The following is a 12314-nucleotide window of genomic DNA, read 5'->3' as shown; positions in this document are numbered from 1 at the left end:
CAGGAATACCGTGATGCGGTTTCTCCTGTGTTGCCAAAGTTCTCTACTTCCAGTGTTGATTTTTACCTGCCCAAAGATGAGCTGTGTGGGAAGGGATAGCTGACAAATCAGCAGAAGCCACAGTACCTGCTGAATGTGGCTTTGAGGGATCTTTTCTTCTCCGAAGTGCTTGTTCACAAATATCAGTGCATAGAGATAGCCCATGCGCCCGTACAGCAGTTCATCTGGCACTCGTGGGTCGACCTTGTGTAGATGAAGCAAACTACAAAGAAAAATTCACATGGGGGAGAGTAGAGGACACTCTAAGCCATGTAACCAAGCAGTGAAACTGGAGGTCAAAACCATGGTTTGTTCCTTCATGCTGCCTGTGCCCTGGGAGATGTCAGGCCAGTCTCTGGGTCTCAGCCTTCCAGACATGCAACATGCAGAATCCCTCTTTCTTGCTTTAGTCTGCTCAGCTCTTTACAATGCAGTTGTACTATGTTTTTACAGCACCAGCTCTAGGAAAGCTGCTTGTGGGGAAACCTGGGCTACAGGAAATGGTCAGCATAAAATTGCTGACTGCTCAGGAAAGGCTGCCCCAATTCAGCAAGGAAAGCCTCCCCACCATTACCTCCCTGTGATGGTGTTGGCAAGGCAGACCCTCTGCCAAAAATTACTTTTTTTCAAACTAAACTGGTATCTGTTTAATTTGGCTGCTCAAGGAATGCTAGAAAGTCAAACTAGTGCTGATGGTATGTGGAAAAATCTCACCCCTTATGCTTGGAAGTCCTGACAGAAAAGCCCCTTTCTCTCCCTGCCTGCAAGTGGCCAGGGCTACACTATCAGTGGAGAAAGAGGTACCTCCATGAGCTAAAAATCTAGATAAGAGGTAGGGAGAAGCAGCTGGAAAAGTTGTTTAACATCAAGCCTCTGCAGTACACGTAAGTAATCTTCCCTAGGGAGAGCTGAGCAGTAGTGAGAACAGCTCAGCAGAGTGCGAGTGCTGTGGGCTGTCTGTGGTGCAACCCCAAGCTGAGGACCACCTGGCTGGCACCAGGCTTCAGCCCACAAGTACAGAGCGAGATGTCTGCTGGAGTCAGGTATTTTCTTTGACATTTTTCTATTATCATGTTGCAAAGTTGGTGATATTCCTGTAGTGCTAACAGAGACTGACAGCTCTTCACACTGGTGCTTTGTTCACTCTCAATGCAATTTTTCCTTTGTTTTGCCTCTCATCACACTTCCAACAAGGCTGGATGTCCTTCCCTGTCAGAGCAGCAGGCAGGGATGTGACTGGTTTTGGCTTTCTTTTTCTGTTCACCCCTGAGACAGCAATCTGAAAAATGCCATCACTTTTAAAATACCAGCATAAGTGGCTTCACGGCTGTTCCCTCAGCTGCTTCCTGCTGCCACAGGGCTGGGGCCAAGAAACCAGCCAGGAGAGCTGTGTGTGTGCAGGGCTTCCCTGTCACAGCAGCGTGAGGAGCAGAAAAGGTGCCTTGGCAGCCTTTGCTCCTGGGCAGAACATCATGTTGCAAAGGAAAGAAGCAACCAAATGTCCAGAGTACCCTCAGAGCACAGAGAGGATGTTGGGCTGTGACTCCCCATGGCAGGAAACTTCCCTTTGGCACTGGACTCAACGTGAGCAGGGATATTGAAGGAGAAAGGAGAGAACAGTGTCTCAAGGTGGACCGGCCCCATCTCCTCATGTACCGCTTGAGATGTGCATCACTCTGTGGGGAAGATTTCTTGCAGATTAAACCCAAGAGACAGACTTTACATCCAAGACTAGGAGTAAGCAGGGGTTCCTCTCCCAGCTGTGTGGGCTGAAAGGAAAGCCCTGCTGCCTCGTCATGGCCCCTGTCCCCAAGTCCAAGGAAGGCAGATGAAGAGGAGGGTTTCCACGGAGGAAAGCAGTGTTTCGACAGATGGACTCTGCCCAGCAGCAGGCTGGCCAGAAGAGATGCTGGCTGGTGATGTTGTTCAGCCCTGAGATGTCAGGGAAATGTCAGGTGCAACAGAAGGAATGGATGGGTGGATAAACAGTAATACTCACAGTAGGAATTTTCTGAGGTCTGGATGTGAAATCTGCTTTTCGTGGGGAAATTTGGAGCAGCTGGAGCTACTGTTCTTGCGCCTTATGCATTACTGCTGCTACCTCTAGCTGCTTTCCCAGCCAGGATAATCAGGGGAGGAAGCCTGCCAGCGGTTTCTGTTGGTTTTGAAATGTGGGGCAGGGCTGCATGGCATGCGTGCAGCAAGAGATGCCTGGGATGCTGCTGGACTGATTGCAGGCAGAATACATGTATCAGGTGCGAGGGGGTAAATCGAGGTCCCTGAAAGGAAGAGCCACTCCTGCTCACATACCAGCTTATTATCTCAACTGCCAAAAATCAGTAGTTTCTGGACAGAGTTTCCCTCTGTCCCCCATAGCATGGCAGTTGTAGAGCAAGATGGGGTTTTTGAATGCCACTGGCTCTAAAAGCAAACCTTTGACCTTCTGAATTGGTGGGAGATGGCAAGGAAAAGAGGACTCCTGGAACACTCCTCAGATTTTCACAGGCTCTTGGAAAATGGGCTGCCCTGAAATGTTAGTCTCTCCAGAGCATAAAAGCACATTAGTTGGTCATGAACTCATTTAGGCAAAAGCAAGGAGCGAAGAAAAAGCAAGCTTCTGTCTCTTCCACTGCAAGTAAAACTTGGCTGATGGATTCTCTCCTCGGGCTCTGTAAAAATGAGGTGCTTTAAAAGACAGAGAACAAAACAGAGAGAGGTCCTCCTTCACCACAGCTGTAATAGAAGTGCATTTTCTATGCACTTGCACTGCATAACTTAGCAACTGTTCTGTAACTAAACAGCATACTCAAAACCCGCTTAAGAGTTTTGATTAAGGGAGCTATTTCTCAAAGAAATACTTTCTTTTTAAAGGTAGCATGGTCAGGCTAACTGCTCTGGGAATTGGTGGCAGAGTAAGGACAGTGTAACTGTTCCTTCAAGAAAGGCACATTTTTATTTTCTCCTCCTCCTGTATGTATGAAGAAACCAATTTCCAAGGCTCTGCCTTTATTATGCCATTAGATGGCAGTGCAGAATTAATCATGAGTTTCCATTCTGCTACAAAACTGTAGGCAGAACAGGAGGGATATGGGGACGGGAAAGCTACAGCAAGAAAACATGAATTAGGCATTTTCGCAACTTGGGACTTATGCATTGACCACAACTGGCCAGTACTATTTGACAGATTAGTTCCCTTTTTGTTAGCAAATGTATTAACCATAATGAGATTCACCACTTTGACACAGTGTTAAGCAAAACCTAAACCACAGATTATTTCAAGAATAAAGAAGAGAGCTCTGTCCTCTGACTGACATATCCACAGAAAACAGAAACTATTCTTAGTTAAGGGAGTGGGAACTTGGTGTCCAAACCATACAGCCACCCATGGCTTTTTTAATTTATATTACGCATCACTTGCTCATGGCTGTTTAAGGGAAGGGCACTCAGCATTGTTCTGAAGTGTCAGGAGCTTTGTCTTGGTTTTGTGCTGACCACATGTAAATGGAAACTCTTTACAGGGCTGCTTCTCACTTTCTCCAAACTGATCTCCCTTAAGCAAGAAAAGCTTGCCACTGCATCTCCTTAACATTTTTCCTTCCTCTGCCATATGCTGATCTGACTGTAGGACTGCTTGTTTGTCCTTTTCTTGTCTTAAGTACCCAACAGAAATACATTTGAAAATGGTTGAGGAAAGGCAGGAAATAGAAATAAATGAATCATAACCAGCTGCATTCAGCAGTTGAAAGGGATGCTGTCAATCTTAGGTTTCAGTCAAAGTCAACTAAGAAATAGCAAGTGGAAGTGAGTGACAAAACTAATCTAATAATCCTGTCACATTTCTCCTTTTCATCAAAATGGCTGTAAAGCTAAATTTAAGGGTTCTGAAAAAATACCAAACCTGACCTTCTGTGGTTTTTTTTTTTAAATTTTGACATTTTTTTCTTCCTGTGTTTATCAGAATTATTTTTAAGTTGGCAATACCAGCTGAAGAATATCCTTGTTCCCCAGCCTGTAGGCTGCTAGGCAAGGGTGTTTGTCCTTAAACTAGCTCTTTCCCCACAGCAAAACAACTTTGCGCTGCCTTGCTAAGTTTCCAAATTAAGACTGCAACAAGATGTATTCAGGCTTGGCAGAAAGTGCCCCATACAAGCCCAGACCAGCTCTATGAGCAAGAAGAACATTAGGTCAAAGACGTAACCAAGCATTTTACCGAGTGATGCAGTCTTCTGCTTGCTTCTGGTTCTGCAGTTTGTGGTAGACTACAGCAGCCACTGCCAGGGGGCCGGCATCTCCACACAAGAAAGTGATGGATCGTCTTGTCAGACAGCTCAGGCTCTTCTTCACATACTCATGGGCCACCTGAAGGTAGGCTGGGTCTCCATACACATCATGCAGGTGCAAATACAGCAACGCAATGCCTGCAAAAGGAATATGAAGGTTGTGCCCATCAGAAAAGTTTACCCTTCCTGCTATGCGCCCTGGCTGTTTTAACAAACCTAAAAGCTTGGCCCTCAGCATCATCTAGGGCATAAGCCTTCTAGACAGGCTTCTCTGGTACATCCAGGGGCATAACCCATAGCCGCAGCATCCACAGCTTCTTTTCCTGCTTTGTAATCTCCTTGTACCTGATGCTGCTCATGAGTGGACTGCAGGTCAAGACAAACAGCAGTGTCTGACTCAGGAGGTCCTGAGCAGAGCTTCTGATACACAGGTTACAGACAATTTTACTAGCGAGGAGCTAAAGATGAGACCTAGACAAACCACCTAAATCTATCAACTGTACCTGGGACTGTTGCTAAACAGTGGAGGAGGAAAAAAAATCATCATTGGGCAAGATGGTACTTGTAGCAGAGCAGTGCTGAATCTCAATTATTTTTTCCCATGCCAGGAGGAAAAGGGCTGGGTCACTTAGCTTGGACTGGATTTTAAAAAAGGTGACACGTCTTCAGCACTGAGAAGCAGCACCCTTAAGACATTCTACTTGGTTCTTTTTTTTTTTTTTTTAATCTTCCCTCCCACTGGGAAGCACCAGCAAAGTCGTTACAGCTCCCTGGACATCATCTCTGGCTGCTGAGCAGGTCCTAAGCCCTACACCAAGGACTGGTGCATCCTAGAAAAGAAAGGGGCTGCCTGACTCCCCTCTGCAGCACATCATTCATGAGGTCAGCCTTTGTCTGAAACATAAACAGCTACCTGGAACACTGGAAAAGACTGCATGGTCCTGCCTGGAGGTTTTCAAGGGGCTAGCCAGCTACAGAAACAACTCTGCTACTGAGAAGTCACATCAGTTGCTGTCCTTCACCCCTGTCTACGCTGCCTTCATCCAGCTCTTGAAGCTTTTAGTAGGTAACTGAGGAGTCCTCAGTAAGTCTGTGTCTGAGAGGTCTGCCACATTTGAACCATCCTTCTGATCTTGAAGGTACCCTAAACATGCACTGAAGAAAGCTACTGGCCTAGATCGCTTTGAAAAAAGCTTGTTTCTCCCCTTACCAGTAACCATTTCTAAAAAGACTCAGGTCCTGTGTTTAAGCCTAAATTATTAGAGCCAATCTCTGCAGATTTTGATGTGGTGAGGGGGGGCAAGCATGCTGCAAAATTACTTTCTGTGGTACTGAGGACAATTTTAAATTTAGATCACTTTCTCATTTTGCATGTGTAATCTCCAAAGCTTTGTGCTACAGACAATTCAATTCCATGTCTAAGCAGTTTGATGTTAGTATTTCCAGAGAGAGCTCAGATGTACAGTGTCATCACTCAAGCCTATAAGGATGTGGATATGAAGCCCTTCTTTAAAGGAAAACCCTCCTCTTCCAGCTAGCAAATGTCAAGTGACTCTCCTTGATTTATTTAGCACCTCACACAGCTTCTGGTCTTTAATAGGCCTGATAGCTGTCTGAGCACAACTTGCACTCTTGACTTATCTGCTTTAATATACAACTTTTTGCTTTGTAAGTAGCTTCTATTCCCACTGCCATCATACTACCCTAATTATGCACATAACTACCAAGCTAAGACCATTGCTAGGATTGAATTCTTGGAAGGTAAATGTCTTGGCATTGTTTTCCTCTGACTTCTTTGCCTATCCTCTTTTAAAACATTTCTTGCCCCCTTTCCTCCCAGGCCCAAGCATCTTTGGAAAAGACTCCAAAAAACCACTGACCTATACTGAAGGATGGAAGGGATGAGTTGCTTCCCCAAGTAATTAATTTTTTCTTTAAAACCCAAAGGCCTTACAAACTGAATCTAAAGCAAATTTTCTCAACTCATTCCTCAAGAAATTCATACTCCCAAGCTGATACAAAGGGCACAACACAGTGCTGCATTCAGCCCTCTGCTTGCTCTGCTGCTAACTGCGAGCCCAAAACCAGGGAAGGCCAGCAGAGGAGGGCAGGCTCATGCATAAAGACGCAGTGTTCACAGATGTATGTAGAGGGATAGAAAATACAGTCACTTGGGTGGGGAATATCCTGTGTGCCAAGATGTAGGCAGCATATTTTGGAGGCAGGGCAGTTTGGAGACATGGGAGTTTCCACCTGATGAACTTGGCCCAGCTACGCAGTGTTGCTCTGCCGAAGCTATTCCACAGCTCTGCCTTGCTCCCTTGCCAGTAACACCTTCCTTGCCCCAACTGACCAGGTGGGGTTTGCTGACTGACTGGGTGTTTGTTTGGCATGCTTTAAGTGCTATGCAAACATGGCATCATCAGTCAAATGGGGCTAGGTAAGCAGTGGATCTGCTCCATTTCTGTGTGCCCTGGAGGTCTGTGTTCAGTGTCCCAGTTGGAAATGTGACCTATTTTTGTGACCTCTGTGACTCCTGATTGTTTCCAGCAATACAGCTGCCATGCAGTGGCTGCCTGTGGCCTGTTACTGCCAAAGATGTATGGGCTTGGTTCTGTTTATTGGTTAATATTGGACATTCTCTGTAGTTTCTCCAGACTTCGAAGTTTTTTGCTCCTTGCAGTGTAAGATCTGCTGTGTAGCCACCTGTGATGCAGAACACATCAGACATCACTTGATGGTGCGGGACTGCAGTGAACACATGTGCTACTGACAACGTACCCTCTAGCAGGGCTCTGATGACTGACACCGCCATCTCCAGTGTGCAAAAAGCCAATATACTGGAACATTAATGCCCGAGATGCTTGCTCACTGCAGGGAATCGGGAGGCAAAAATCAATTCTGCATGCCTCTCACAAAGCCTGTTTATTTAACGTCTGCAGCAGGACAGTAAACATCTCTCTCCTCTTGCCATCCTGTATGAGCAGTATTGTAGATGCAGAGGGGTGATTTGCATTAGAGATTTCTTTTGAGTGGGGCAGAGGCATAAATATACATAGTAGAAATGGAATTTTTTGCACCAGTTGGCTAGTGCTGATGGCCCTGACTTTAGCAACCATTGCTTTCAACAGAGCAGCAGACATTGCTGGAGGTACCAGAAAAGTTCTTGATGGAGAGCTAAAGCACTGCAGCAGGCTGAAAGAATATCTCATCCATATGACCGTTCTGTTGATCAAAGAGAAGTAAAGCTGTGCCTCAACTTCCCTGCAAGTTTAGACTTGTTCTTTATGTTGGATTGCGCTACCTTTGCAAACAGTTCTGCTGGTGGGAGAACAGCAGTAGTGAGACAAAGCTTCACCTTCACACTGAACAGAGTGGATAAAAGTGAGCAGCAGCAGAGCTCAGTGTCAGCTCCACTGCAGTCCACTTGCTGACAACACCAGCAGAGATGCCCATGAGACTGTTCTGAACATGCCTCCTTGTCCACCAGGAGCTGAGCTGCAATGTGCTCCTTCCACAAAGGGCACCAGGTTGCCACAAGAGGAGATTTCTTGACCTAATATGGACCTGTTCCCAACTTGCCATCTACAGTAATAGAGGTCGGAGATCTTGCATTGACCCAGGGAAGTAAGTCAGCCAGCACCCTCAAAGCATAATGTCAAAGACAGAGGGAAGAAGTGGAAACCTATCTCTGCACATAGTGATGAACCCTGATGGTTTCTAGTGAGAAACCTGATGTCATTTTAATGAGTCAGTCATGGGGTAAAAGTTACAGAGCAGGTGGCACAGCTTTACTGCCCAGCTCAAAGGATAATAAGCATCTTTTCTGGTGCAGACACAGGGGATGTTATCTTGTGCTCATAAATGCACGCCAAAGCCATGCTGAATGGGACAGTGAGACATCTCTGGAGGGCTGTATCATCCCATGTTCAGAACTGTCTGAAGAGTCACAAGGGCATTTTACTACAGCTTGCAGCTTGCCTTCCTAGTGCGTTGTGGAACACGGCATTTCTCAGGATGCCTCAGCTTCTCCAGCCTTAAAACCTGGATAACAAAGCTTTGTTTGTAAAACTTTCCCCCAAACCCCAAACCCAAAAACCATCCCAGCCCAAACCAAAACTATCTATTACCCCATCACAGAATCCTACAACAGGTTAGGTATGAAGGGATCATGGAGGTGATCTGACCCAACCCCCTGAAAGTAAGGCCAACTTCAAACTTACATCCCATTGCTCTGAGCCTTGTTCAGTCAGATACTGACTATCTCCAAGAATGGCAATTTCACAAAAACTAACCACCAAGTGCTTGGCAGGAGCGTGGTGTATGTGAGTGACACAAGGCACTCTATTCTCTCTCATCAAATGCAGCCTCACTGCCTCTTATTCTGTGGGGATTATCTGAGGATTTCTGTTTTTCTGAACAGAACTCTCTTAAGGAGATGCAAATTCTCTGGGTTCTGAGGTTAAAGCTAAGGTATTGCACCAAAGCAAATGAAAGGTGTTTTTCCAGAAGCTTTCCTGAACTGGTACAGTCAGAATTTCTATCCATTCTTACATGGCTTTTCCTTCATCTGCCATGTCTTTTGAAGAGTCCTTTCAAAAGGCAACTCAGCCCTGCTCCTTGTTGCTGCTTGCCAACGAGCCAGCCAAAAGCTGTGGATGGGGCAGGCCAGCTGGACTCACCCGTCTGTTTCAGAGGCCCTCAAGCTCTGAAAGCCACGACTATGACATTGCTAGAGAAGGGAATGCGTGTGTGGGAAACAAATTCCAAAGGTACTGCCGTAATGTGGAGGAGGGGGAATCTCTCCCTTATATACCATTTCAGGTGGCAGATCACCTCATCATCTTGGAAGAACATAACAGTCCAGCAGGCACTGGACTGGAAGCTTCCTAGCTCCTGCAGTCAGCTAAGAGGTGACAGGAGTGAAGTCAGCCTCCTTCCACTCCCTTTCTATCGTCTGTGCTCCCAGTCAAGGTGGTCTTTGGAGCAAGGCCTCTTGCACCATGAGAAATACCAACATGCGTGTACATACTCTTAGGCATCTTCATGCTAATCTTTGAAAATGGATGAGGCAGTTGTACTTCTGCCAGGATTTGAACTGCTTCTGATTCAGATTTAGCTTATGGCAGTTTACCTTCCCTCAGTCAACGCTTTGATACCAGTGAAACAGATTAAGACCACAAAAGCTCTTACAGCAGTCTAGCTAACCTGATTAAAAGACAAACCAGAACACAATATCTGAGCCTGGTCTATACCCAGGCACATACCAGGTGTTGCCTACCAGGCCCTAATTTCTATGGGGAACTGAATGAAACTGTAACAAGCAGATTCAAATGTGTTTTGAGGGCATGCAGCCGTATGCTGGATGATCTTGATCCAAAGCCTATTTTCACTGCCTCTGAGCTGAAAATGTCCTTCCTTCCCTCTGCTCCAACTTCACATGCCAAGAAGCCGTGGCTTCCGCGGCACAAATGCAAGGCCGGGGGGACAGGGCTCTGTCAAGTGTGCTGGGAAAGAAACAGGCACCAAAGTAAAATGCCAGCATATGCTGTGTATTAGTGGGTGTGATGTAGTACACTCAAGTATGTTACATTTCACGCAGAGTTTGCACTAAGAGAGCCACATTTCAAATCTCTCTTATTAGCGGCCACAAGAGTGTGGGTTGATTTCAGACTGCTGGGCAATGATTTACATGAGAAGATACTCAACAAGCCTTTTCTACATAAGCAATTACAGGAAAAAACTGCTGTCTTGGCCCAATTAATTTTGTCTCTGGAAACCAGCACTGAATAAATTAATGTAGCTAGGATTAGAAAAGAAGGGAGGGTGACAAAGATACAGTGTAATATCTGCAAACTTCCTTTCACTGGCTGTAACCTGCAGGAAATTTGTCCATGTTTTTTTTTTCTAATCCTATTAGCCAAGGCGAGAAGGCTGTGTGCCCAGTGAAGAATGATCCCTGGGAGGAAAAGACAAGAATCCCTCTTGAGAAACTCTTCCAAATAAAAATGAGCTGAAATCCTATCAAAATCTCTCAATCACTGTTTCAAAACTGCAGTCACTTTTCAACATGAAGCTCCTTAAGGCCACCCGAAGGAAGGAAACATGGCCTCTGGGGAGAGGTGTTTACCTTCTCCCTGCAGATTTTCAGAGTACTCCTAACATCAGCTAATTGTCCTCCTGCTTTATCTCCCGAATTATTCCGGCCAGAGGTAGACTCTACCATGATGCCAAGCAGCACCCTCATGACTGAAGACCATCTTTACGTATGGAGTGCTTTCCACCTGAGGGGACCTCAGAGCAGGGTCATGCAGATGGGAAGACTGAACCTATCTCCCAAGGTGACATCAGCCAGCACTGAACAAAAACGCGTATGTTCACAGGCAGCAGCAGCAGGGTGCTGCCAGGCAGCAACTGATGAAATCAATGTTCTCCCACGCTGGAATTTAATACTGGCATCCTAGCATTTCTTGTGAACTGCTCTAGAGCACTCTCAGTGCCCATCTACCTTACTAAAATTTTTAAGCAGGCATTTCTGGCATTGCTTAATTAATTAAGCACCAACACAGTGACCACCATTCTCCAAAGCAAACTGTTGGCATCGTGTTCCGCAGCACCCAAGCGCAAGCCAGCCACACCCAGATTATAATGCAGAAAGTTGCCATTTAGAATTGCAGTTTATTGGGGGAAAAAAAAAAGCAGCATCAAAAAATCTTGCAGCAAGCATGAGATTAATTGCAACTACCCCAGGGTCCCTCCCTAGAGCCTGGCAGAGTGCAGAAGGCAGGAAAGCTGACAAAGCACACAGCAGCAGCCAAGGATGAGGCGGCGGAGAAAGGTGTGTCCTCCCTGGCTCCAGTGGGTAAGAACAGGGAAGGGGAGGCAGGGCATGCTCCCAAGGAAGGAAAAACAGGTTGAAAATGCAGAACAGGAGAAAGACGAGCTCCTGGGAGCTTTGCACACAAGAGTTAGTGTGAGGAAGGCTTCCACCCTTCGTTATACTCACATTTGCATTTCTGCTCCTTCCAGCAGGTACTGGAGCAGAACTAGCCCTGGCTAAGTGGAGGGGCACTACCTGGGGAACAGGAATGGAGCAACCTGCCAATCAGACAATGTTGTAAGATAAAATTCAGCCCAAACAGAAAAGACGGACATTATCTCAGGCCATAAGCTCACCGCTGCCATATGCAAGGACTCCTTGCAGGTAAATGGCCCACCACACTCATCTGCCTGCTTCCCGGAGCACTGGTTTATTTGTCACCATTCCCACCATGGCCAGATTTGGAGCCAGTCCCTTCGAAGGCTCCCATGTTTGCTGTCAAGCAGGTGCTGGGTTTCTCTGTTGCTTAAGTCTGACGCTATGAACCAAAAGAAGACCCAATCCTGCCCTACAACGCTACAGTCGTCCCTCTGCAGCTTGAAACCTGCTTCAAAACCAGTGAGTCCCGAGAATGCCAGCCCCTTAATGGATTAAAACAAGCTGAAGCAGCACCCTTCTTGACACAGATCTATTGCAATCACTCACGCAGCCAGAAAAACCCACAGTCTGCCTTGGCCTGACCTCGAAGTCCGCTTATGGAGAGCTCCTGCTCCATCCCATCCAGGCAGCCACCCTACCTGCCCAGCCAGTGTAGGTGGTGCAGTCCTGCGGGTCGGCAGACTTCAGGCCCCTCTCCATCTGCTGGAGCAGCTCCCTGATTTTGTTATTCAGCCGCTGTGTGAATTCGGGGGTCAGCTGTGGAGGAGGAGGAGGAGGAGGAGGAATGCTCCTTTAAGGACCACATAGAGAACATTTACTCTAATTGACTTACCTACATCAGACAGGGAACCTGTGGCAGAAAGAAAAAAAAAAAAAAATTAATTTCCCAACCTGTCATTTAGCTGCCTTTGCTGTAAGACCCTTTCACTCTCCTGCAGTCCCCCCATCTTCCAGGCTCTCTGCCTCTCGCTTCTGCATGTACACAGAGAAGAGCCTGGGCTGCAGACGGCAGCCTG

At 46.5% G+C, this 12314-nt stretch overlaps 1 protein-coding gene across 1 annotated transcript in view; it reads right to left on the bottom strand.

The window, feature by feature from the left end:
• LANCL1 (LanC like 1) overlaps positions 1-12245 on the bottom strand; it is an 18862-nt gene extending 6617 nt beyond the window's left edge. The window contains exons 1-4 of the mRNA XM_009636640.2: positions 12190-12245; positions 11937-12088; positions 4250-4457; positions 127-262 (exon numbers count right to left, since the gene is read on the bottom strand). Coding sequence (XP_009634935.2) covers positions 127-262; positions 4250-4457; positions 11937-12088; positions 12190-12245 — 552 coding nt within the window. The remainder of the gene's footprint in view (positions 1-126; positions 263-4249; positions 4458-11936; positions 12089-12189) is intronic.
• Between the last annotated feature and the right edge of the window lie 69 nt (positions 12246-12314).

This window comes from Egretta garzetta, unplaced genomic scaffold (genome assembly GCF_000687185.1).
Source record: "Egretta garzetta isolate BGI_Z169 unplaced genomic scaffold, ASM68718v1 scaffold230, whole genome shotgun sequence".
Lineage (NCBI taxonomy): Eukaryota > Metazoa > Chordata > Aves > Pelecaniformes > Ardeidae > Egretta > Egretta garzetta.
This window is presented reverse-complemented; position numbering and strand designations above follow the sequence as displayed.